General features: G+C 41.4%; 2 protein-coding genes across 5 annotated transcripts; one reads left to right on the top strand and one right to left on the bottom strand.

Moving 5' to 3' along the window:
* Positions 1 to 11: 11 nt before the first annotated feature.
* Positions 12 to 25,159, top strand: Rsh (radish). 4 transcript variants are annotated; one of them, XM_064137541.1, is made up of 18 exons: positions 12 to 305; positions 7,023 to 7,268; positions 11,713 to 11,770; positions 12,728 to 12,864; positions 13,002 to 13,430; positions 13,526 to 14,073; positions 14,154 to 14,295; positions 14,361 to 14,541; positions 14,626 to 14,830; positions 14,961 to 15,105; positions 17,777 to 17,879; positions 18,227 to 18,399; positions 18,728 to 19,220; positions 19,313 to 20,356; positions 20,452 to 20,607; positions 21,292 to 21,443; positions 21,558 to 21,667; positions 21,733 to 25,159. In XM_064137541.1, exons 2-18 carry the CDS (start codon positions 7,175 to 7,177, stop codon positions 22,408 to 22,410), a joined length of 4,848 nt encoding a protein of 1,615 aa, XP_063993611.1. In that variant the 5' UTR covers positions 12 to 305; positions 7,023 to 7,174; the 3' UTR covers positions 22,411 to 25,159. The 4 variants fall into 4 exon arrangements, with proteins under 4 accessions (XP_063993611.1, XP_063993612.1, XP_063993613.1 ...); XM_064137542.1 differs by having other exon boundaries at positions 15 to 305; positions 14,994 to 15,105; XM_064137543.1 differs by lacking the exons at positions 7,023 to 7,268; positions 11,713 to 11,770 and having other exon boundaries at positions 212 to 305.
* Positions 25,013 to 27,737, bottom strand: LOC135171170 (histone acetyltransferase Tip60). Its single transcript, XM_064137545.1, has 5 exons — positions 27,518 to 27,737; positions 27,351 to 27,408; positions 26,858 to 26,926; positions 25,632 to 26,757; positions 25,013 to 25,490 (listed from the first exon to the last, which is right to left on the bottom strand). The coding sequence occupies exons 1-5, from the start codon at positions 27,560 to 27,562 to the stop codon at positions 25,382 to 25,384; spliced, it is 1,407 nt and encodes a 468-aa protein (XP_063993615.1). The 5' UTR covers positions 27,563 to 27,737; the 3' UTR covers positions 25,013 to 25,381.
* Positions 27,738 to 27,988: the final 251 nt, after the last annotated feature.

Here is a 27,988-nt window from a genome sequence, read left to right as displayed (position 1 = left end):
TCCCGCAAGTTGGTAAAAAAAAATAATAATAATTCACCACTCCACCTATACCTATATACTTTATTTTTAGCTGGGGCAAACGCGCACTGGCTGTTGAGCTCCTTTTTTCGTTTAGCTTCCATTTCATCCCCCTGGCTCACAGAGGGATAGTTGAGCGCTTGCGTATTTCCACTCATATTCCCCTTTCTACCTTGACGCTGTTGTCCTGTACCTCCACATAGAGCGGTATCTCTGCATTCACGAGGGTACAACATTGGCCCGCGATACGCCAGTTCCGCCGCACCAGCACAGCGCGCCGCACAATCGTGAGTAATCAAAAAAGAGTATGAAAAAAAATTATTTCTTAATGAAAGATCGATTGATAATTAATTATTGACTATCTATATAAGTTGTAGTTGCCTGCTCCCTATTAATGGTACAAGTATCACATCCCGTACACATCTAGGATTACGATATTCCCATCATTCATAGAATTATACTCAATCGTTGTCGCTTCTTTTTCCACCCCTCCCCCCCCCCAGCCACCCACCCGCCCCCTGTTTTGTTTAAACCCAGGTACATATGTGTTTGTGATTGCTACTTGCGTGTCAATTTATTACAGTCAATGGATTAACATTTGTCATAGATCAGTGTTCAGCCGTGCTTATTAATCGTTATGCCCCTTGTCACGATATTATCGGTGAAAATCTGTCGTATCGTGCGTATATCGTTAATGATATCGAGTAACACTGACCATGCTGAACCCATCCCTATGGCTCCTTAGTTATTGAGATGACAAGCTATTGTACTAGGGTATATGATATTCGTGTCATAATGTGTGGCAAATTGGAGGCTTCGTTGAAATTGATAACTGATACGTGTTGTAGAAGTACAGCTTTGGAATTTGATACCATATGGCAATAGCAGTAATTCAATTCTCAAATTTATGGAGTATTTCATGGGAATTCAACGTTATCAAAGTCGGAATAATTGTCCATGGTATTGAATATTTTTTCGTTTGGAAAATTGGGTGGAAAAAAATCGAGTGACGTTGAGTTCGCATGAAATTTCATATATTATTCATATCTGTGGACCTTGTGCGAATGTTCACAATGGCACGAGACGGAAAATGTTGTGCATTTTAGGAGGTTGAAGATGAGATAGAGGTGCAATAATTCAGATGGAAGTGGAGATAATTTTTCATACAAATGTAGTGAGGAAAGATTCCTCATCGTCAATCTAACGGCCCCTGCGAGGCTCTTTTATGTAGACTCATTCGCAGACGTGGAGAGCTCTAGAGGCTCATCGTAACACCGCAAGTACATTGTTTTCCGTGATATTAATCATTATATTTTACAACTAGCACTCCGTCACCGTCGGCCAGTATTTTCCAGTTACGACGACCATTTAGATTTTTACAGCGAGCTATTGTAAAAATTAAGAGCCCAGTTCATATCACTTTATTGCTCAAGCAGCATTTAATCAATGATTTTGTTTAGTGGATGAATTTGATGATTCAATGGAAATGAGTTTCGCTGGATCTTTTAAGCACACAGAGCTATCTCAATGAATTGAATTTACTTTTGTTTGTCAGTTTTCCTAACACCCCCGTGAAATTAAATTTTAATGAAACAAACTCGTTGCTGCACAGAAGTTTACAGAGCCTGTCGTGACACTCCTTCACCCAACTCAAACTCAATTTCGTATATTTGTGTATGTAATACAGCACATTTACCTCGATCCTAACTTTCCTCGTGAAAGGCCCAAATGAACGGGTCGAAAATTGAATTTAGGCTGTTAAGTGTACCTCCAGTTATTCACGTTTATCAGAGGATCAGGGAATTCGAGGACTTTTCGGGGAGAGTTTGCCATAAAATTTTTAATATCAAAGAAGTGGGTGGAGATTATGAGAGTTTATAAACTCCGTAGCGAAGGGCCACAAAGGTTTTCGTAATTATCTTTTGCTGAGGATTTTTCTAGCCCTCATTAGTCAGCAGTTCACGTCGACTTGAGGATATCCAAATAATTTAATCATTTTTTTCTTCTGAACTTTCGAAGCTGAACGTCAGAGCTTTCATTTGAATCCCATTTTCTACTTCAAATTTCCTATTTGCCTGAACATTACCGGAGTGAGTGGTCAATCCGATAAATAGGTACTCACCCAGGGGTAACTCCTTAGCTAAGCCATTTGGCGATAAATGCTGAGAGGTAAAATAATACCACCTGTTGCGATAAAACTCTTTTGCTGTACATATCACATACTCGGATAGTGGAGCACCAGAAACCGGGCTCCGCCGCCAAATTTTTCTCCGCAAGAAAAAGCTCTCGCAGAAAAATTTTTCCCTGCCAAAGATTCCCCCGAAATCTTCGAAATAATCATCAAAAGACCTTGAGAAGACCTTTCAGATCTACGATGACTCTTCTGAAAGACATTCTGCAGACAAAAATTTGAGTCTTTATTACTCAATTAATAAATAAAATCGTCAATACTGTGGAAGATGAAATGGTAACTATTCCCCCGGGGTTTCGCATTCTTTGCAAGCACACGCTAGACCTGCTACACAGTTCAATTGACTCTGTCCATTAGTGACTCAGCACTACAATTTAACTTGTTGACAATTGCACAATTCAATTCAGTCTGTCAATAGTTCGGGTGGGTTATCGAGTGGTGATTTTTTTTTCCTCAACTGCTCGGGCAACAAAAAACTGGTGGAATAATTCTCGGGAGACAGCGAACTTGTTGCACTTGTTGCGATTGATGGGGGGTCAGCAGTGTTAATCAACCAGCAGATAATTGACGGATCGTTTTACAACCGTATAACGTCGAATAAAATCGGTGACGAGCTTTCTGGAATATCGTTATGGAATTTCCGGAAGAATCTTCCAAAGGTTATTCCGAAGAGCTTTTTCTCGGCGTCTTCCGAAGACCTAAAACAATCCCCAGAGAGCTCTCGCAATTATCTCTGAAGGAATCTATTTTGTGGAAATACTGAGCCGCCAAAAAGCTCCTGGGAATAACGTTTGAAAAATTCCCGTCAAATATTGGAAAGATATACAGTTTTAACGTCGACGATGAATGGATAAATAAGAGCTGCGAATAGATGACAGGCCATTGACGTCGAAGACAACTCGGTCGATCCATCATACTCCTCTTGCCTCGGTATTAACCTATATTTGGACCTTTTGGGTCCATTGATCGGTTCACACTTACGCTTGGAGGAGATATCTATTGAATCCCTGAAAGCGCAGATAGAAGAATGTACTTACGTGTGGAAGACATTCTCCTGAGATGAGAGACTTTTATTTTCAAAAGCTCGGATCTCTGAGGGATCTCATTTCATGGGGCTCTCACGAGAGCTCTTAAGTTTGGGATATTCTTGCGTTGGAGGTGATTATATTGTATGTCAAATCACTAGTACGTTGGGGAGATTGTATTTCTCGCTGTGGATTTATGCCCTCTCCGGAGAAAAATTCAAATTCATTTTGATACTTTCGCAAAAAAAAATATTATCTGTAGATCTTCAGCATCAGACAAAAATTTTCTAGGGCAAGAATTCAAATCCTGAAAAATACTACCTGTCATTCCCCCACTGATTTTATCAGCCCCAAATAAGGGATGATCATGACAGGATACATTTAGGAGCCCTCAAACATTATTATAAACACAGAGTACACTGTGAGGACTTTGATTTTGACCGAGAGCCTATACTGACCCACTTTCAGTTGACCCAATTCTAATAGCTCGCGTCGGTTGTTCAACGGTGGTAGAGAGACTCGGTTATTTCACCCTACCCCGTATACTCGTGTACACCGGTGCACAACAGGTAGCTATTACCGGGGAAAATAAACAGTGCAACCGCTGGAATCATCCCCCTGGACTTTGTATTCCAAAAATCATTATTAAATTCCGTTTTACGTCACACGTATGTTCAACCGCTGTTGAACAAAAACAATAATGGATTAGGGGAGTTAAACTCGAAGGTTTATGTTTTTCACACATGGTCGCAGGGCCATAGCCAGCACTATCTCGTGTCATATCTTGTTAGAGTAAGCGGAGCTGACGGAGGAATCGAGGCGATTTATGGGATAAAAGAGTCGGTTACAATGCTCGAGCTGGATACACAGGGAATTTAATAAACATTCAGGAATTATACTACATTAACAATTAGCGATGAGACAGTTTTTCTATTTTTTTTGGGGCAATATTTTTTGTTGAATGGGTTTTTGAGGCGTTCAGCTGTACCTTCTGTTGTACAAAGTGAATGGAGAGATGCGGGAAATTGCGATGAGTAATTTAAATATAACGAGACAGACGGAAATATTATGAGGGAAAAACGGAGCTAGTTGTTATCAATGCAAGTTCCATTGGAAAATACATCGAGTAAAAATATTCATGAATGATAAAAAATGGAGACGAGAGAAACGCTAGCCCAGTATTTTCTGTCCCGCGTGACCCTTATTCTCGTTCTGCTTTATGAAACCCGAAAAAAAAAAGATATGTCGACCCACGTCGAGACATCAACATGCCAACAAGCATCAAATGTCCACTGAAATAATTTTTCATCCAAGGCCTTTGCCTGTTTGACTATATCCCTTGGTACAAGGTATTCCGAACGCTAGACTCCACTTCAATTATCTAAAAAAATATCCGAAGGGCTTTTCAACAGCTCACTGCAGCCTTCTCCATTCATAAACCATTGTCTCCTCCTGTGTTGATCCCTTTGTCAATGGCAAATGTAATGAACATTTCTGGACGTTGTTGTTTAACACTCTCCTTTTTTTTCTGTCATCTGTCAGCCTTGAGAGAATGGAAATGGCGTTCAGCCCTATATTCGCCGGCAGCGGCATATGGGCAACACCGCCAATCGATAGAGCAAACTGTTGATTCCGGCCAGGACGTCGGCTGTCGACTCCTGACTGTCTAGTCGGCGAGCGTACAGTACAATTGCCTAAACGGTTTATCCCCTGGCCCTTCATCTTCTTTCACCAAATTCCTCCCTTCGTCCACTGGAATTTTGGCCACCGAAAAATTTCGGCAGCGGTTTTTCCCCCTCCCCTCCACGAACCGCGCATGAACCTGGATTATTTTTTCGCCAATTAATCAAATGATCGCAAACGCCCTTCGATGCCCACGCACAACTGTAGGCCGCGGAAACTCCTCCGATATTTTTTTGTTTCAATCAAACTACCCCTAACCCAGTTACAATTCCTCGGCACCCTCGCGGTTTCTCCCACCCACAATGAGGGGAATTTTAGTCGTCGGGAAATCAAGCTTCTGACGGTCGGTGGAAAATTTAAACGGCCCTTTTACACACTCCTCGGACGATGGGTAACTCATATTGGCCGTAACGTCAAACACTCTATCCGAAATCGATGGAGCTTAAATCCCTGGACAACGGGCAAGCCCTTTCCAGCCTCTTTGCCATATTTGGCCTTCCAGCCAGTGCTTACAGTATTATCCTATTGTCCCAGTTTTCGGGCAATTATTGTTTCAATTTTTCAGACCATTCGCCAGGGCACTCGTTCGATGAGAGATTTCATGGCGTTATATGAAAAATTGGAGGCAAAAAACTGTTGAGAATAATATCCCAGTCCCATAGGCAATTAATTAACAGGCCCTATAGGCGATTCTCTGAGATTTTAGTGATATTATGGGTGAAAAATTGAATTGAAACATTTTCAAAGGTCTGAAAAAAATATTTGCAAAAAAATCTCACATTTCAATGAGGAATATTTCCGAGAAAAAGCTTTCTCTTTGTTAAATTTTCACGCAAAGATGAGAATATATATTTCAACACGGTTAGGAGAATCTAGCCAGTTACCTTGTGGTTCTGACGCATTAATATTAAATCTTCGTCTGGTTTCTGCGCCATGAGAGCTGCGCTTTTTTCCCCCCATTTTTGTAAATTAATTTCATTTTTATACGGGAATATGCTTTGTCCCAGGGAGCTTTTGTACACATATTTCTACCCTTTTTTTTCAAACTTCGTGGAAGCCCTCTGTGGGGACACAGATACGGGTGAGGAGTGTCGGAGTTATTTTTTTTTCTCCTCAGATGAAACTGCAAAAAAGAATCTCTGGGAGGTAACGTCTCGTGGCTTGTAGTCCTGTAATCCTTTCAGTCCGGCTGTACCGTAACGCCTGAAGTTTCAATCACAGGTTGGTGGGAATATTGGACAAAGGCGGCCTTTGGAGGCCGCTCATTCCGGCTGCCCAAGTTATTGATATAGACTCAATATTCACTGTCGTGCGTGTAATCCATACCGAGGCCAGATGGTGATATCAGCCTGTGAATTTCCTACCAGTGGAATTAAAATTCTCCCCTTTATTTACATAATCCTCCCAGTATTTCATATAAAATGTATTAAATCTTTTAATTCAACCTCAGAATCTGTACGAATGTCAACAAGTATGCGCAGAAAATCTAGGTCAGGAGCACTCTCTTCCTCTCTGGGTTCCGGATCCCCTCTTTTTCAATCGTTTAAGTTTGAAATCAGGACGACGGTCTATTTAGCGATTATCTGGATTCTTTGTTTGACATATTTTTCAATTGGTGATAATTCTCAGCGTGTTAATGACCAAGCAAGAATTTATGATCATTTTTTTTCTTACACTTCGACCTGAATTTCCGCAAATTCCGAGGGCGACAGTTTATTATATAATTTAATAACTTCTCTCGTCAGTTTTATTCGTAAAAATTCAGAGTAGCCGTGAAGAGACCCCACCAATGAATGCCAGACGAGAAGCAATTCCCAAATTCCCCAGCGAAAAATTCCCCGTAGCATTTTTCTATTGTCAGTTCCCTCCGAAAAACAATACGATAGAAATTCAAAACACCGTATTCCAGGGACACACTACGGCATCATTCATGATTCATTCATGAGCAGAATCAAGACCACCACTCGAGAAATTCATTTTTCCTTACTTTATCTCTCTCTGTCTCTCTCTCTTTGTCTTTTTCTCAACATCAACCTGAAATTTTCATGAGAAAAAAATTGCCGCTGCTATCGAAATGTTAAAATAAAATTTAATGTATTGTTTAGTACACTACAACAGTGTAGTGGAGTGGTGATCAGAAGACGATGATAGATGGCGGATAATAAATAAGTGCCAAGAGGAAAAGAAGAGAAGAGCGTACCGTTGTGAAGAAGAGAAGTTGTTTAACCAACGAGAGTGGAAGAATTTCGGCGGATCGATGTCGTCTTCCTTCGATTCTGGAATATTGCTGAGCGAGGGTGGCTACGCGACATCCTCCCTGGATGTAGATTCCCCAACACGGGGGTACGCAGGTACGTAAAATCCTTGGTGGATGATGGGCGAGAGAGCTTTTCAATCCATTTTAATCGCGAGATTTTTTCCAGCGTCAAAAATTAAATAGACATATTTTTCGACGCGATAATTTCATTATCAAAAATTCGGGTTGTGCTTTAGGTGTGGCTAATTGGAGATACGATTCCAGTGTCGTGCGGAAGTTGATTAATTTCTTTTAAATTAGTGAAGGGAATAGGGCACGCACATGCTGACCATTGAAAATTGGCCAGACTGTACACGAAAATGGAGGCAAAATACCTTTCAGTCCTATTTTCATTGAAAAATCTGGGTATAAGTGAGTAACGAATTTACTTCATGCCTCAACAGCACTAACTGAGTTGTGCCATTAAATGTTTCACGTGAAAGAAAATTGAGTTACGGAAACAGGAGACCGCGTTGCACTTTGTACAACAGCGTTTCCGTTGTCAACAGGTTTCGGGAAAAATTCTATAGAGCGACAGGGATGAGGAATCTCTGAAGTTTTAAGTGACTTCAGTATATAACACGAGCACTGTACTGAGAAAAAAATATTATTCTCATATGAAGATATTGAAAATAGAAAGATTCCTCCAATGACTTGTGAGAGACAGATATTTTTATACGCTGGGGAAAATTAAATTTTTTTACTGAGTGTGGTGCAACGCTGCCCGATATTCTCTTCCATTCAATATTGAATCGCTATTTTTTCGATATAGCTCGACTCCCCGGGAACCCTGGAGATGAAAATGAGTTCGGAGGATGAAAGAATCATTTGGCGATTAAAAAGCAATTGAAAAATCATAGTGAAACCTCACAAACAGACGGTTATCGAATGGGGCTTTTTGGGGCTTTTCCCCCTTATAACCCATCCACTGCCTCTCTGATGAATTGAAATTGAATTTTCTGGACGTTTGAGATGGCATATCAAACGCGAATAATCTGGGGAATCTGATACATCGTTCGAGCACGTACCAACACGTGTCGCTATTGATCGCTGCTCTATTGGGACTAATTACTTGCTTTTCCATTGTGGAAGATGCAGTAATTGGTGTCGGAACGTGTTGTGGATTTCATTTCTTCATAATTTATCGTGTTATCGAGCACACGTTGAAATCTGTGGTATCAAATTATCTTTTTATTTCACGAGTTTCGATAAATTAATTTCCTCGCTGCCATCGATTCATCTCCGCCGGACCTGGTTCATGTATCGAATTACCGGAGACGTACAGATGGCTGGAAATTCACCGGAGGAAGACTGTTATCTGTGGGTTTTTTCGGAAGTGCAGAAAATCATCGATCATCCTCCAAATAATTCCGAGGCCCGATATTATTCTCTTGACACTAATCAACAGCTGTAATTCTCCATCACTTGAGTTGATTCACCGACTGCTAATCTCCATCATGTAAATAGTTCCATCTTCGTGCAATATCAATTTACCTCTTTATTTGAGATAGTTCTCGAGTCAGTACTCTATCCGAATGTTTCCGCTGAATCGGTGAATTTATTCCAATACGGAAATTCCTCTTCCAGTAATTAAACTTTCGAGAATAGTCTCGATATCGTCTCGTCAAGCTCCAGTTTCTTGGAGTCAGTGACAAAAACGTTTTGCTGTATGTCTGAATGAGGGAATCAAATCATTCTAAATTTCTGCCTGGGATACCAAGTGAGGAATATCGATCTTTTCCGCCACCCCTCCCACTCGATCGAATAAACATTGGAAAAATGAGATAGAAATGGTACGATAGAAAGCAAATAAGAGTGAATGGGGGAGTAGAAAGGTAGTGGGAAATAATCTATAAAGCCCCTCTTGTAGAAGCACTCATCGCTGTCCTGCTAAGAGATTGATGTACGGCTTGAAAAAGGCGGGGTGAGGGAGATAGAAGTGGTAGACAAGCTGGAGGTAATGAAATTCCCTTATACGCTAATCGACAAAATTTCCTGATACGATACGGTGGGCTTGGTAGGGGCTGAGGTGGGGTAGTGCCAAATTACGATTAATCATAATTGAATTTATTGACGTATTTTTGGATGTACTTCCTCCAACCAAATCCCATTTCGTCTCCGGTCAGACGTAATTCATGGTCAATGAAGATGAGCCAGCTTTGAACATGAAGCCACCTACCCATCATTAGGCCGTGAATATATAATTTTTATTACTCCAGGAGCCATTATAGACATTAACTATAACTTCCTTGAAGCAAGTTCCTGCGGCGAAACATGCGGTAGCTCATGAGCACACAGTTTTCGAGGGATTACAACACTTTGAAGTTTACCGGATAATAATGTTAGTGTGGAAGGCAAGGTAAACTCTCACTCGATGCAACATATTATGGGTTACATCCTAAATCGCCTCCGGATTGTTACAAATTGAAACGACTTCTTGGAAAAACTTGTCTCATTCTGTCCCATCTCCCCCGCTCGTCCAGGAATCGATCTCGAGATCTGAAATCCTCTTCTGTTTCCTTTCCTCAGAGATGATCGCGTGCAAGTCAAGTCTTCAGATTCTAATTTTGTTGGCGGAAGTTCCTCTGCTAGAGCTTGCGGTGGCTCATGGTCACGCAGTTTTCGAAGGATTAAGGCACTTTCAAGTTTACCGGATAACAAAGTTAGTGTGGAATGTCAGATAAACTCTCGATTCATCAGGATTCACCTCAAGATTGTTTCAATTTTCTTGCAGTCCATTTATCTGCAACCCTTATGCCCTACTATTTCGTCATCTTCTCGTCTTGTACAGCTCGTAATGCCCCTACGGAGGTGTACCATATATCAAAGACTCATCATGAGATGTGCATGACAGGCGAAATACGTTTTAAAATTTCCTTAGATGGGTAAGACCCTCTACCCGATGAGATTCACTCGCCGAAAAAAACCATTTGCATTATGAAGGAGAAATATCTCTGCATGCTCGCAGCGTGTATTCCAATTTAGACGACAGAGCGACGGTAGTTTCCAGGAATATTGATCTTTCCAACTTGTTGCACTAGACTGGGCTGGCTTGCTTGTAAAGTCATATATGATCCTCATGTGCCTCCCACCAAACTCCCTGACTGCCAGTGATTTTACCAGATTGCTATCAAGTTTGATACGTTTATTCAAAAAAGATGGAGAGGATTTCCACGATCCTGTTTCAAACTATTCAACTATCGGTTTAAAATATCGACTTTATCTTGTGATGTCCCACTTGTCGACGCTTTTATCCGATAGCTTTGCTCACCAGACGGCGAAATTCCATTTTAAGACAGGAGTCAAGCAAGCAGACCAACTATTCAGTTCAAGAACTCGGGGATCTTGAGCCAATAAATGATCACTCGGGGATATTTCAAAAAGAAAATATGGACCGACGATCTATATAAATTTTGAAAGACATTTCCGAGCTATATTTTTCTTGCGGGCGATTGTCCATCAGAATTAACAATAAAGGTCACTACAAGACGGGAAATGAAGTGGACCTTCTATTTATAATTCAAATTTTCCCTTTCCACGTCTCGCAGCAAAATTGTATCCTCCCGTCCGATAATATTTTCCTTTGCCGAGCTGCGGCAAATGGCAATTAGCGGTTGCCCTAATATCATTTCCCTCTCTTCACCTTCCCCATAACTTCATCAGGATCTGGTCCATAATGGTAATGCAATATGAGGGAAATTTCGGAATTACAGGAACTTTATTTATTCAATACCACGGCGGTTGATACGATAAAGGGAACAGATACTGCCCGCGGAGTTAATCCGATTGTATCAATTTAACAGTGGTTTTCCGTAAACAAGGGTGGAATTGGAAGAGACCAGGGGGTGTACAGTTGGTAGTATTGCAATGACACATCGGTGATATGTAATTCAAAGGTGGGGGAGGGGGGTAGATCGCCAATTGTTTGCCCAGCGGGAAATATTCAGTAAAATACCAAAATATCATGTTAAAGTCCACAGTCGATGTAGTTAATTGTTATGTACGAAAAAATCCTGAGACATTTTTATGTGGAAACTCGATAGAATCTTGACGTGAGCCATTCGAAAACAGGCGGGATTCTACATTACCGATACTGTCGGTAAAGTATCCCGTCTAGGTAACGATTGATTCACTGTCGGGTAATCGTGACCTGGTGAGCGAGCGAGCCGGGACAATATATCCCATCAAATAATTAATCAAAAAAATTTATAGTGAATTGTTTATGTGCGCATTGTGATTGTGCTTTGAGCAATAAAATATTTGGCTTCACATGCTGACTCTCGCGTCATCGTGTCCACGATATTTTTTTTAGCGAAACATTTTCGTAATTATTAACACGCAATACTTTTGGTGGGCGAAATGTGCCGATATGTTTTTTATCAGTGTGAAAACACCTCTGAAAGAGCGAAGATAAAGCGCTGGCTTTTGATGGCAAATAATCTAGCAATATGATTAACCAGTGGCATATATCAGTGAAAACAACAACATGTCTTTTGCAGGTCGGCCAGCCCTCTGCCATGCGATGTCGTTGCAGAGCCCTCGACTTCGACACTACAGGTCGAATAAATTTTCGAAAATAAGTTTGATTGATTCAATGAGAGAGATCAATTGTCTAATCCGCCGATACTCAATTTTCCGTGCACCTCATCACGCGTGAAAACTATTTGGCTTTGGAATATTCGAAAAATATTCCCCGGCCAGATATTTCTTGACGCGGGGAGGTTGAAACTGTTATTTATGTCGCCAACCGGTTAAAATTCGAATTGGCCGTCTCCGAGGGACAACTATCGAGAGAATAACATCGGAGAATATTTTCCAGAGGATTTTTTCGCCGCGAAAATGTTTTTTTCTAATGTGACATAAAAAAACCGTTGGCCAACCAAGGGAACGGAAAATAAGGGTCGAATGGTTATCCGATAATTGCCAAGGGCGATATATGAGTGATTTTCATTAATATGGTGGGCAATATCAACGGTTAAAGCTTTACCTGAGAGCCATTCATGTTCTGATGAAGATCACCCAGATATGGCTATCAAAACATACTCTTGTTTTGATGAAAATATTTTTGCTGAAATGAAAATTACATTCTCTTCCTCGTTCTGGTTATCCACCAATTTCAGAGTTCTCTGCATTAACGCTTTGGAATGATACTCATCGAGTGTCGCGATGCATCGCAAATATAATGATTATCAACACTATTTTTGTAATTTTCGATATAAGACTGGTCATCATGATTTTGTCGCTTGAATGCTAATTTTGCTGTGTAGAATACTGTACAATCTCGTAGTGGAGCCGCACTGAAAATCAACTATGAGCTTGTTGAATTCCCTTTATTTTGGTTATCCATCTGCATGGCCTGATTTTTCACACCACTGATCGTCTCTGAATGTGCACATCTTGACAATTATCGTCTACAGATTCTGTAGAACTGAGAAGCAGAAGCTGTTTGAAAGTCTTATGACAACGTTGCCTGGAATATCGTGATGAATATCGTTTACTTGTCCATCATTACAGGACCATGACAGCCATCTGCTTCGTTTGCAACCTGCCAATCCTGAGCCACCAAGTTGGCTTGGTGTGGCAGGGTGGCAATGGATGGGATGATCTTGTCAGGGAACAGGTCGAGGAGTCAACGCTCAAACAACGGCTCGGTAAGATCCGATTGAAAGTGATATATGATTCACCATTATTTTGAGGGGACTAAAAAATTTCAGATTTGGCAAATGCAATTCTCCCGCATAACAAATAAATCATCGTGTAGATTATCTCTGTAATATATTCTTCTCAGGAACTGGCAGGAGAGATTCAGCGGCTCAAATAGGCGCCTCAATTTCACCACCAAATGAAACCCAAGAATCTCCCCCAATCAATCAGCGCCGGCGAAGATCCAGCTTAGCGGATATTCTTAGGGAATGGGGTGGTGGTGCTGCGAACAAAAGTAAAAGTGCCAACAAACTTTGCCGCAGGGAAACTCTCGCTGACATCGCCAAGTCCCTGCCCTGGTCAAGACAACAAACTACGGATACGAGTCACACGAGTATCAAGAAGCGTCGGGAAAGTTCAGTTGACAGTGGTATAAAGAGTCAAGTCTCCGGTAAATCGAGGAGAGATTCGACAATCAGTGATTTTAAGAATGACTTTGCGAAATTATGGAACAAACGGGAGATATTCCAGCCGCAACCGCCGCCGATGATCATATCGCCAACGCCGAGAAGAGGTACGACATGATATTGCTATGGTACTTTTTTTTTCGTGATAAAGCCTGTCTTCATCCACAGGGAGACATGTAAATAATCCTTTTGCACTTTCAAGGCTCAGGTGAGTCAAAGTACTCCAGGAGAGACTCGGGTGAGAGTGCCCGTTCCCGAAGAGATTCGGTCGCTGGTAGCGAAAGAAGACATCAATGTCGTCATCACCGACGCAAGCAATCTCAGCAGTCCCAAATATCCGTCGATGTCGCCTCCATTACACCGACAAAGTACTACCGAAGCGATCAGAGACCAAGTGCTTCCAGCACAGACAGCGCGGCATCAGCAGCCGTGAGGGATCATCTGGAGGCGCAGAGAAGTCTAGAAAAAGCTGAGCAAAAAAATCACTTGACCCCAGAGTCGAGGCCAGCTCAGGAGATGAAATCGTCATCAACTGAGACTCGAAATTTTTTGACATTAGAGCCAACAGTTAATACCCCCACAATTGTAATGTCTTCCGTAACACCACCAGCTATATCCCCAGTAGCTGCAAATAGTCTTCCTCTACCAGGTACATCCACATCAGGGAGTTCAAGCCCTGTGGGCTCTCCCAACCTCAATCATACTGCACCTCATCCCCTTTCGGCGACGCGAAGGGACTCCACAACTCAGGTGAATTATTATTCAACTTCCATGAGCTGTCTTCAATTTCCAGGAGACTCACTCGCAGATGTGATTTGATTTCTGTACAGTGTTATTATGGAAAGGTGAAGGAAATATCGCCGAATAAAATATCAAGGTTGACCAGACAAGCAGCGACAATCGACGAATCACTGTCCCCCTCGGGACGACGAGGAAGCCAGCCAACTCTGTCACCAGACCCTGACGATGGAGGTACGATACCACTGATTGAAAATTCCAGAGAAAATATTTTATCTACATCAATGATTTAATTCAAGGTCGAAAGGCAAGAAGAGATTCCCTGAGTCCCGACTCAGCCTCATACCCGAGACGTCGTGACTCCAAGAGCCACCTGAGTCCAGACAGGTCGGCTGATAAACGCGACATTAGTCCGATTAGACAAAGAAGACAATCAAGACTCAGACGACAGTCTACCTCCATTGCTGGCAGGCCAGCGAGGTGACCAACACTTCACCCTGAACATTAATCTGACGGTTAAACTGTCATTCTGGTTATGGTAAAGGGGAAATAACTTTTTTTCAGGTCTCCGGACAGCTCCACCTGTTCTTCCCGCGATCCGAGTCCCTGTGCTCGGGGCCCGGGGAGTCTCCAGCATGCTCCAATAATCAGAAGACAATCAACAACCGAAGAAATTCTCATTGCCCGTGGTTTTCGCCGACAAAGCACAACTGAAGAAATGATTAGATGTCGAAATTTTCGGCGACAGAGCTCCCAAAGCGATGACACAGTAAGCTATTACGATTTCTCGATCGCTTCCTTTCTTTGATGCAGCTAATAAGACTTTATTTTTTCAATTACTGCTTTTAAAAAATTATTACGCCGAGAATATCCATTTAAAACACTCACTCTTCCCACAGATGTGTCTCAATGAACAATTTTTCATTAAAAAGGTACAAAGGTATCGAGGACGCCGCGATAGTTCAGCTCAGATAACAGACGGAACATTTGCTACTATGACAGTGGAAACATCGAGTACCTTCTTCGACAGCAGTACTCAAACTGGTGAGTACACGATTATTTTTACCTCAGTAATTAATTGTTTGAGTGTTAAAATTACGACTGGGTTGGCAAGCACCCCATTGTATCATCTCCGCAGCGAATTTTCAAAAACCACGGACCCATGTCCCTCAAAAAAGTCCTGTCTGCCCATTCTTTTGAATTTTCCCGGTCTATTCTATGATAAACTAGTGAATGGCTGATAAAATCTTCGGCTCCTCGCAGGCGCATAAGTACTCTCTTCCTATCCACTTGTCTACCCCCCAGGCGTGAACAGATAGGGATGAACGCGTGCGCAAAATAGCGTTAGTTCATTGAAAACAACGCGGGGGTGCACAACAGTCGATAGACGAGTGTCGAAACGTGTGTACTTATAACTTTTCTATAAAAGTCGAAGTAATCGGGCTGAGTGCACTGGACGTCCTTCGCGATACGGCTGGGACAATGCTCAGGAGTTGACAGACAACAGAGGATCACATAAATTCCTCCCTCAAACATACCCCGGTGGACTAAACTCAACGATAATTAATTACCCCCGGGAAATTTAAGATGTTTTTTTAATAACTGCAGAAAGGGTGGGAGGAGGAAGAGACAGAAGTTAGCTGCAAAGACACGTGGTGATGGTGAAGGTCCCCAGAGGTGATTGAGGAATCGCCGATCGATCGAGAGCTCATCAAAATATTTTTTTTCAATTAAAAAAAAAGCTACGAGAGTGGAGATATATTTTTAAAAAATTCAATCGAACGAGCAATTGCGTAATGAATCCTGCAGCGAAGGGATGGGGAATGGCAATCAAAACGAATGTCACTCAATTTTCCTCCCCTCATTGTGTCAGATTGTCAAGTGTGGGTAATAGCGAAGTTTCGATTTTTCATTAGGCCACGCGGTGGGTGGTGTCCTTCCTAAGGATTTCATTGAACTGCCCCAACGCCCCGATGTATACGACCACCAATCCAAGCTGATTGTGATCATATCGACCATCTGTGATTCCTCCTTGGTGTAATCTCATCTTGTGGTGTTGTGAGATAATTGAAGGGGAAAAGCTTTCTCCAGTATCTCTCATTGAATTACTCTGTTTTTCCGTTGTTTCACCACGACGTAGGGCACTCAGTCCTCCGTATGATCAGTAAAATTAACATGGACCATTGATATGGATTATGGTGTGGCATTTGCGTGACTCAGTGACGTACGTCTGGCTCTCTACGTGCGGAGTAATTTCATGAGCACTGAAAGCACTCGGTATAGCAACCACTTGTGGCAGGGTAACGTGTGAAAAGTCACGAGAAAAATCAGTGCTTGGGGAATGATCGGGGCGAGTTGATTCGACGGCTGATAAGAAAGACTGTGAAGGGGTTGCAGAATTTTTCGGGCCGATTTAAGTGATACTGCGGCCTTTAGTGCCGACGCAATCTCAGTGAAGGCGATGAAATGACTATTAGCCAGTGTTGATGAGGGTTGTAATTACGGGGTGATTACAAGTGACGTATATACACTGGCAAAATGCCGTTATCATCGATCCCACCATCAAGGCCACGTGTTCCTGATTCGATCAGCCCGTCCATTGGGGCTCGCGTCAACTAGGTTGCTGGTGGGAAGAATGATGAATTAAAATTCTTCGGAAGATTTTCGGAAGACATTTTTTTAATCCTCTAGATTTTACATTGAAAAATATTCTCTAGAACTCCCATCCGAATGTATTGATAAACAACAATTGTCTTCCGAAGATCTTTCAATGATCCTTCTGACGATCTTATGAATTGATTTTCTGGAATTTTTTCCTGGTCATTTTCCTCTGTTTGACGCACTTCACTTTACATTTCAAAAATGCGGTATGAAAATAGTAATTAAACAATTTGGTAATTATTATCTAGATTGAATAAACACTGCTATGAAGCCAAGGGCTCGACACGTTGCCCGGAAGTCCCCAATTAATGGAACTATCGCCGCACATTACGACCGCATAATGACATGGAATGGAGGGGACATTAATTATTGATATAGCAAATAGATCATTCGAAATTATTTTTAGTATTCCTTGTTTCTAATAATAATTCGGCGCGTATTGTTTCCGTCCCTTTATTTCCTCAAAGGAAATTTTTGAAATTGCAACCGAGGTAGCATTGACGTAGGAGTTCAGGGTCTGAGAAATGAGCATGAAGTATTCAACGAATGTAAGTACCAGAATGCGTAATTAGATCGCAGATGGAATTCGATATTCAAAAATGTTCCGGCTTAATTCCACCGAGCTCACGGATTACTCCGCCGTCATATGAAAATTCTTGGGCATACGCGTTGGAATCTTCTCCCCATTGAGGATTTTTTCGACCCCAATGGAATTGATAGTCACGCTGGGAGAGGAAAAAAAATAAGAAAAAAATAGGAAAGAGAGACCACACCCTGCGGAGCCGTTTCTTAGGCTGTCGCTGGGAGGCAGTCCGAGATCGAGGGGCCAAAGTGAGATGCGCGAAAAAAAAACTAAAGATTGGGGAAATAAATTCCATCCCAGATGAGGGCTCGAAGATATCGGGAAGTAACGTTTGATTAATATCGAAGGTTTTATTCGTTTTCTCATAAAATTCGCTGGCGAGGAACAACCGTCTCAACGATCGTCTTTCTCATTTTTTATTTCTTATCTTTATTTTTATTATGCCATTCACAATTGGGGGACTAAAAACAGAGCCATCGCCGCCCTACGACAACAACCACTATCACGAGGAGTGCCTGAAATGTAACAGCTGTGGCCTCAATCTCACAGGACCCAATCAGAAGAGGGCAAGGCGGTGAGTACTCGGACAATTAGTTGGAATCAAAGACGTTTGTTGGAGGATCAGAAGATGCCACGTGTGATATTTATGAAGGCTCATGTATACTGAATTCAATAATGGATTATCCGTAGACAAATTTTCGCCTGTTGAAAATATTTTCGGAATCTTCAGAGGAGTCACCGAAAGAGCTTCGGAAAATCTCCCTGTGGAGTCGAAAAAATTATTTCCAAGTCTTTAGAATCCTCGGAATTGTCTCCTGAGATTCTTCTGAAAATTCCTGAAGCATCTTCGGCAAAAAAAAAAAAATTCGTACCCGGGAATAATATGAAAAATATTTTCACCTGCAGTTTTTTATTCCCTAGGTTTAAAAACCAGATACTTTGCGATCTGCATTTTGCGGACGTGGCGCTGATGGAGTGTTCGGATTTTATGCAGCAGTTGCGCAGCTTCAAGCCCCAAAGTTTAGGCTGCGCAGTTGCTCGAAGAAAATCCTCGACGACCTTGATATTTCCGTTGCCTCCCCAGGCTTGTTCAGGTGAATATATCATTTTCAATGTTCGATCCTTTTTTTCCAAATATTCCAGGAGAAGTTTTAGCCAAATCATCGCCGGAGCGACTGTGAAGGGAATTAACGAGTCCCCATCGGTTCACTCTAAGTTCGAATGCCGAGCCCTGTATAAAAGCAGCTTGGTGTTCTACCTTACAGTGACTCGCTGGTGGTCACAATCCAGCGAAGCCGTCCTCGAATTAACTTTAATCCTGTCAAAATGACATGATGAATCTCCCTTTGTGCTAAAGTTTCCATCGGCTGATGTCAGTAAAGTTTGTTAACACATCACATCCCCCCCGATGACATTTTCCAGATGAGTTTTGCCAGGAGTTTCCCCACAGTCTCATACCTACACCCGGCTATTGGATCGAGTGCTCCCGGCAACAGATCACTTCGGATACAATTTGGGATGAGAGTGAGAGCGATCGTGATATCACTGATCCCGAACAGGAGCAGCAGGAGCTGCAGGACAGGGCGTCAATCAACCGTACGAGACAGCAATTTTGTCTGTGCGAGGAGAACGAAGTGGATGACGACGATGGACCCAGGAAGAAGACAGTTATTGAGGAGCAGTGGGAGAAGAATCAGAGCTTTGAGCTCACTTCTGTCGAGCAGGAGACGTATGAAAAATATTTTTACGGCTCTGAGCACTGGAATTATTTCACCAATGACGAGGATCTCGGCCCCGTTATCCTAAGTATGAAGCAGGAGACTATCAATGGTAGAGATCAGTTCAGAATACTCGTGAGGGCAATCAGCTACACCGTTCACGGGTTGATACCAGCAAGTTGCGTTTTCGCTGATCGGTGAGTCGAAATTACAGTTTTTTAGGTTCCAAAATGATTTTTCTCCACATCCCCCGACTCAAGAAACATCTAACAACGTATTCCTCCCCTAGATACGATCGCGAAGAGGTTGTAAAGAGTCTCGGTAAAGAGGTCAACATAAATCCACCCTTGACCCTCGGCCAACTTCCCGATACTCCCGAGGAACTTCTCAAATTAGATCAAGTCTTTATCAAATCGGAGTTGAAAGTTGGAATTATTTACGTGCGTGAGAACCAGTACTCCGAGGAGGAGATTCTCGATAACAATGATAATACCCCATTATTTCAAGAATTTCTGCAAATACTCGGGGATAAGGTGCGTCTCAAAGGTTTCGATAAATACAAAGGCGGCCTCGATACCGTCCACGATCTAACCGGTCTTTACTCAGTCTACACCAATTGGCGTGGCATTGAAATAATGTTTCATGTATCAACAATGTTGCCCTATGAAAAACACGATCCTCAAAAATTGCAACGAAAGCGCCACATCGGTAATGATATCGTTTGCGTTGTATTCATGGAAGCTGACAACACACACTTCAGTCCAGCCTGTATAAAGTCCCATTTTTTACACACATTCATCATTGTGAGGGTCAGTAGGAGAATCAAACGCAAGATCACGAGGTACGAGGTCGCGGTGGTGACCAGGGATGAGGTCGGGGCGTACAAGCCCTACCTCTGGGAGCAGAGTATATTCGAAAAGGGCCCAATGTTTCGCGAATGGATGCTCACGAAAATCGTCAATGGCGAGCGGGCGAGTTACTCGGCACCGAAATTCGCGCGAATGCAGGAGAGAACCAGGAGCCAGATGCTGGAGGACATTGTTGCCAACCTAGCCAATCACGCGGAGACCGGACAGATCCCGAAACCCTATAGAAGAGGCTCGTGGAGACCCATTGGGCACATGCGACCCTCCTCGCCGCTTCTCGATTCCGTCAGGGATCAGTTCGAGGATTACGACCAGTTGGCCAAGGACTTTACGAGAGTCTTTCTCAATAATGCTGCGAATATCGAACTCAACGCTAATTTGTTTGATGTGGTTTTCCTCGTTCCTGGACAGCAGAAGCAGAAGGTCAGGTTTATCGGGGTGAGGGCCATTCTCGGCGTTAGAAGCAGGTGAGACAGGAAATTTTCATTTATTCGTTCGATTGTTCGGAGGATAGGCTTCTAGATTTCTAAAAATTCTCGGGTTCCTCTCTCACAATACGCAGGGTCTTCCAAGAAATGCTGTACGGCATTCAAACGGGATTTGGCAGTCCTCAAGTACCGGTGGCTGAATTATTAGCGCGACCAGTGCCGACACTGCTCAGTCCCGTAAAGCCGAAGAGCTCGAATTTCCTGCAAGTCCCGGACATCGAGAGTCCAAGGTACGTCGACAAATAATCACCTCGTTTTCACCATCCTGTGAAAGGAAAATTCGTTTCGATTCACGAAAAGGTACCCCGAATTTACCAAATCGACAAGATAAAGAGGATGGTGAGACTCGAAGTTGAGAGCTTATTATTAATAAAATATCTCAGTGTTGTATTTTGTTCAATGGCACATCCATCTCTATATCCTTCTTCCTGAAAGCACCGCATGTTTCAAAAAATTGTAAAACGAGTGGACAATGTTTTTCTTACAAATAAGGATAGTAATTGTTATTAATAAATTTCCAATTTGCTTCCGAATGGATAAAAAAGAACAATCTTCATTCACTTCTGTGAATGACCTCGATTATGTCCGACTTTAGTCGATCGAAAAATTTTCATTCGGGAGCAGAAAGTGGATATATTTGGGAAAAACCACTTTGTTCTCTTTTTGAACTTCTCAATGTTGTAAAATATATCGTAAGAGAATATGACAATAAACGCCCGTGAGATGATCTCCCCGAATCCTTTGAACTCGTGAAATCAGTAGCGAAGGGCTCAAAAGCTCAGCTCAAAGCGAAGTCACTATTGATCTGGTTCTACCACTTCGCTACTGAAATGTCTCAAATCGAAGACAGAGTTTCCCATACCCTGAAGTGCCGATTAACCGTTTCTGTGAGGTACTGGCTCTGACTTGTTTAGGCCGAAAAGTGTGCCGTCATCGCCGATGGTGAAGCGCGCCTTCTCAAGATTGGGGACTATCACAGCCGGATGGGGACGGAGTATCCGGAAGCACAGCAATACCCTGCAGATTGAGGATCGAAAAAGATGGACGAGCTCCCAAGATTGCAGCAGTAAGGATTATTCAGAAAAAGTATTTGCCGAGTGGGAGCGGTCGACAATTTAAGTGGACTTAGCTCCTCGTCGAGTTTTCTCCCGCCCCCGATTTACCCGGATTTTTTTTTCAGATAAGGAGATGAAAGATAAGGAAAAACCAGGAGCCTCCCTAGCAGTGCCCAGACTGAGCGTTTGTGCAGACGCTCAGAAGGTGGATCGAGCGAAATTGGCGCAAACTGAGGTAAAATGGAACGGCTCGGTCGGATTATATTGCACGATATCTTGATAAAAAATGTTGTTTTGTAGTTCGACATAATCGAATTCGATCCCGAAACCTTCGGAATTCTCCTGGACTACCTCCACACCGGTTCGTGCCCCCTCACCTGCAGCAATATTCCGGGCCTGATATGCGCAGCTGAGCACTACGACCTCCCGGATCTCCTCCAAGCGTGCTTCCATCACGCCAAGCAATTCCTCAGAATCGAGATTGTCTGTATAATGCTGTGCGCCCTGGAGAACTACTACTGGCGCTACACATCAGCCTCTGAGCTAGTCAACATGATTCTGGCGTTCGTAGAAACCCGGGCCTATCAGCTCTTCCACAATCCAGATTTTCTCACTCTGAGTGAATCTATGGTACAGACAATCATGTGTCGTGGCCTGGAGGTAGTCGAGATCGAGAAATTCGTGGCAATGCTCAATTGGGCGAAAAACAAAATTAAAGTCAAGACAAATAACAAAACTGACGCTAAACACGAATTCAAGTGTATCATGGAGAGACTGAGTAAAGATTTAAAGCTCTATCGAATAACTCCTCACGAGTTGATTAGAATTGTTCTTCCAACGAGAGCTATTAAAAATGAGAGGATATTAGAGACACTAGTGTTCCAAGCGAATTCAGGAATGTATAGAAATTCCGATTCATTTTTGGAGGACTTTCAGAAGAACGTCGATAATCAGGACAGTTTTGACTGGGGCTTGTGAATATCGCTGATTAAAATGTGTATATTTTTATTGGCTCATGTTTCGATATTATTTTTATCGAGAATCACCGCCCTGGTTGCGTTACAAAGTACAGAAAATTATACGGTTATCCGTTTTGGAGTGGGTACATTAAAGCTGACAGATGAATACTGAAGCGTTTTATGGATAATAATGTGGTGTTTGTTTATCGCTGCTGGCAGTCCAATTTGTGGAGTTACGTTGATAACAACTGATTATTTTGTACGTTGTTTTATGGGCAGGACCCACATTCCAGGACCTTGTCGTATTCTATTATGAAATATTGAGAATTTGGAGATTATATGGTCACAGGTATGGCTCATGGTAGAGAGGAGAGATAATTAGACGAGACTAGCAGGACAATTCAAGGTGATTGCAATGGGAATTTCGCATGAGAATTTTTTCGTGCGGAAATTCTAACAGTTATCTCTTTTTGAAACAAAAATCGAAGTGAACATAAAACAAACGGAATGAATATTTGCCGATAATGACAATCTGTATTATAGAAATTCCCTATTTCTAATAACGTTCAAAATTTAAGGCTTCCTGAATTGAAGATAAAATTATAGATATATTATATTAATTCATAAACAATAACGTTGCTATTAACTGATGAAAATGCTATTGAGAGTATATATCGAGAATAATAATAATAAAAAATGTTAATAATGAGTGTGGGATAAAAGAAAATAATGTTGTTTAATGTCTATTCTGTTTTCTATCGTAGATTTTGTATCTCTAATACTCTAAGACAGAGATTCTAATATACAATGTTTGAAAATCGATGAGCGAGGGCTGTACAACTTGACAGATCAACTCCACCCCGTTTATGTTTAATTACTGACCAAAATGGTTAATGAGACTTTCGAAAAGTAATATGCATTCTACAAAATCTAGGTATATTTTTCAACGTTCAGTATGCTATAAATAACAGACATATCATTCGCAAAAAAAAAACAACATTATTTGTATTGCGAAATTGACATCTGTACATATTAGTGAAGCCCAAGCAAACAAGATTTGACGAAGTTCGATGTACCATAGTATTCTCTAAGACCCATTTTAACTATCAAAATAAATCAGACATTATGTGCGACTCAATCATGAGGGAATCCCATATCTACATCATTCGTCTTTGGAAAATCGTTCTTCAAATGAATTTGAAGTATGGAAAGCACTTTTTGGAAGCGATTTTCCAGAGAAAATTTTTTCTCAGAAGTCTATTTTAATTATTAATCAGTCACGTGCCAATTGATCTTCACAGAATTATTTTTGAAACCTTCATACGAAAAATATGTTAAATTGCAATTAGTTCGCCATCAATATTACGTGTTGTATAGTCAAACAAATATGTTCGAAACCTAGTAATCATGGGAGAAAGAGCTGCAGAATACTGACTAACGTAATTATGTCTATTTAAGGGAAGCGATAATCATCGGTTGATAATACCCACAGCGTTGTTAGATAATGGATGATATAATTATGCTGTATGAGTCCCATAGACACTGAAGACTCCACTTTTCTACGTGTGGAAATATATTAATTTGACGCGTCACCTCATCGTTCCATTACCATCGGGAAAGAGATTGGGAGCCGGGGCAGAATGGCCACTCCCTGACCGAGTATCCATTTTGCCCCAGCTCCCTGCAGCGACGTATTTTGTCAGAGAGAAAAAAATCCTCGCAAATAAATTTTTCCATGAGAGTGAAATAAGAATATTTACAATTAAGAACTGATGGAATTACTGACCTTTTTTTCGATGAAAAGTAATCTGTGTCCCTCTGAGCAATGGCCTCATGATCGAACCCAGATCATCATCATCATTGTTGTTGTTGTTATTGTTGTTAACACTTTGTCCAATCGGTCACTGTCATGTCCGATCTGAGAGTGTCTCGATTGAAAAAAAACAGACGCGTTCCATTTCTAAATTGAGACAATGATTAAGAGAAAATGATAAAATAACACAAACGGTTCGATGTTATCCTGACTCTGTGTATAAATGATATATGAATATTATTGTAATATGAATTATTCTTCGGTAGATAGACAATCGCTGATGTTCAATTGGTTGAATTATATTTCATGGTATTGAATAATGAAATATTCAACTCCCGTCGTTGCTATTGCAATCGTCATTTCTGTACATTCATTATTTTTTCCGAACGACAGTTGAGAAAATGGTCGTTTAATTTTTCACTCGTCAGGGAGAATACGAGACGAACAGTTTGAAGTTAAGGGGAAAATTGGTGGCTTCATTGGGCGAATAAAAAAATTTCCGAAATTATAAACCATGAGTAAGAAGTATTATTACGTGCTGCTACTGTGATGTTGTCGCTGTGTGTACCTGAATAAATCAGGCATACTTTCTAATTTGATTTTTCTTTCCATTGGATTTCCTCCAACAGCTAGGTATCATGTAATGGAGCAGAATAAACAATAATTTTGTGTGAAAGATTGTCTATGAAATTCGAAATCATCTGAAAATAGATATCAAACTTTGAATAAAATGAATTTATCACTGAAAAGGAGCTCATTTATTCTACCCATCCGTTGATATCAAATGACCAACAAAAATCAAGGAGCATTCCTTATAAAATCACATTTATTTACAGTTCATCTATTTCTTTCATCGTCAATTTCTCTCATTCTTTTGAACTTTAATTTGTACAAATTATTGATGATAGCGAGAATCTTACAAATTATGTGTAACTGAAGTAAAGAATGATTTTGTTACAGTGTGAACATATTGAACGCTTTCACACGCATGACCCACCTCTCCAGGAACAGTAGTCAGTGCCAGACTAGCTGGATTGTAATATAAAATTGATGATGCCCATGAAATGGGTTACATGACCGAGAAAATGTTCTCCCATGAATTCTCCTTAGACATACATTATCACCACTCAATACTTGTCTTGATCACTTGTATTTTTTAACCTGTTGTACTATTTTTTTACCACTTCGCTCTAACACTCCAGTCTTTTGGGGTCCAATGGAGACACTTCGGGTCTATCCTTATTGATCTTTTCGCCATGGCAGCTGAATGCTGTTCAATGATATCCCTGAAGAGAAGGAACATTTTTAGTCAATAAACCTGCCCCATGAAAATCAATAATCCCAAGAGATTTCCAAAAATTACAAATATTAATTAAAAAAAAAAAAACTAAATAAATAACCCCTCAAGTGTCGAGACTGGAACTCACCTATTTAACGTTACAATGTACTGTCCCTTATAATAATTGATGAGATTTAAGTTCTGCAGTGTTGATATAACATCTTCCTTCTTGATGGAGGTGAGTTCACAAATTTCATTAATCGTAATCTGGGCCTTTTCATTCTCTACCAGTGGCTTGACATTCAGTAAAATATCCAATATAGTATGGGCCCAGTAACTCCTGTAAGAGAGCAGTCCCAAATCGGACAGTGGTTTCTCCGGGGATCCCGTCTTCCCCTCAAACTTGGACAATTCATAGGAGAACTCTATCAACAATTTTCCATATCCCTTTCTCTGATAGGGTGGCAGTGTGAGAATACAAGCAACATTGTAATCCTCAGTGGATTCTTTCTCCTTCGAGAAATATCCAACTATGTGAAACCCTCGTGAATCAAAATCAGTCATAACGTAGAATAAAAATGGGTCAGTGTCGTAGCACAAGGTTTTGTGATCCAGAAATAGTTTAGCCAGGAGACAAAGATTTTGGGCATAATTTTTATTTTTCCTGCCGTCAATTTCAAAAAACGAAATCGACCCTTTACGGTATATCTCGTTTCCAGGGGGATGCCTTAAATTGCATTTGACTAAATGTCGTTCCAAGCATTTTCTGCTTTTTCTGTACGTTAGGCAAAATTCACAGATGTAAATGCACGGTAGATTGACCATCTCCTGGGGATAGGGGCTGAAGTACCACGGCTTTATCCTATGCCTACCAAGTTCGATCAGTTCGATATTCTTCATCCTTGTGACAACATCGTCATGATGGTGGGCTACGAGTGAGCCGGTGGGTCGTGGACCAGTCGTTGGCTGGCCAGCAACTGGCGCTGGTGGAGGTGGTGGTGGTGCCGGTGCCTCCTGTGAGTCTTCATTATCCATAAATGTGCCTTTTCTCTTTCTGGATAATTTTTTTTGTTGGAGCTGTATGGCCGCCTGCGCCGCTGCTGAACCATTCACTGGCTCACTGTTGCTTGGGGTGAGACTTGGAGGTCTGCTTGGCACTTGCTTCTTTGGGGTCGCTGATCCAGTACCTGGGCCTGTGCCATCTTTTCTCGGATACTGGACTTTTCGGGTGTCCAGGCACTCCTCGGTCACCCAGCCATCTAGACGTTTGTTGACTGGGTTCGAGAAGATTTAGAGGATTTTCAAGTGAGACTCATGGCCCAAAACTAATATAACGCATAACCTGGTAAATAGTTTTTTTATTGTCATACTCACAATCGACGAAGTGAACGTAGTAAAATTTCGCGCCCCTCATCTCCTTCAAGCTTATTATCTCGGCCAGCGCTGCAATGAATCAAAATTAAACCTTTTATTTTTTACATTAAAAAAAACACAGCTATCATTTATGAGTGAGAATTGGTAACTTCAGTTTGGAGTAAAATACAGAGAATTTTTTTTCAACAAGTGACATGTGTCACATAACCTCAAATATCGAGAAACAGGCAAGACCACTGCCTGCTTCGCTCAGACCACTCGATGAATTGTCTCTGGTCAGTAGTGTGAGCCATCAGATAAAAATCATTTGTCAATGAAGTGCATAAATGACTTTTGAAAATAATTGATTGAAAAAGAGGCATTTGAGGTAACTGTCAGGTTCGTACGGGTTCAATTCAATGCCCTCGAATAACCGATCAGATTGATGTTTCCAATTTATTCCATTGCAAGAGATTTCCCTAAAAATAAACCGATTTTTCATCAAAATACTTACGCCAGTCGTCGGTGCTGGGCATTCGTACCGGCAAGCGACATCCTTCCACCAGTGAATTCTAAAACAATAAGTGAGGTTAGAAATTTGTATTTTTCCAAGTTGCCATCGTCGAATACCTCTGGTCAACATATCTTTGGTTACACAGTTATAGAAAAATCTTTACGTACCACAGAATCGCATATCGTTTCTCGTTCGTCGTGCTCCTCAATCATTTCAGTCAATATTTATTAAGAGGAACCGACCACAAACACGAGATTGTTTTGAAGACCGAGATATACGCAGTTGACGGGGAGGTACCAACAAAAAAACTAATTAATGTACATAATTGTGCATCGTTAGTTCATCATCGTACATGTGTTGTTTTTGTTTGTAGTGCTGTGGATAATTGATAATCAGCATTTGAATTTTGCTCATGAGCTATAGGTAGTTTTGTAGGAAATCGTTTGTAGATCGGGAATATAGAGATAGAAGGGCAAACCAATGCTCCTGAGTGACTTGCACTGTTGTTCCCACCGTCGATAAGACATGCACTAGTTACTGACTGTGCCTCAGAGGGCACTACTGACATTATTTATTTAAAAATAAATGAGAAACTAACGAAAGATTTTACGCTCAGTACAAACGAGTACAAACTTATT

The sequence above is a fragment of the Diachasmimorpha longicaudata genome, chromosome 18 (genome assembly GCF_034640455.1).
Source record: "Diachasmimorpha longicaudata isolate KC_UGA_2023 chromosome 18, iyDiaLong2, whole genome shotgun sequence".
Classification (NCBI taxonomy): Eukaryota; Metazoa; Arthropoda; class Insecta; order Hymenoptera; family Braconidae; genus Diachasmimorpha; species Diachasmimorpha longicaudata.
The sequence above is the reverse complement of the archived record's forward strand: the minus strand, read 5'-3'. Positions and strand labels throughout refer to the sequence as shown.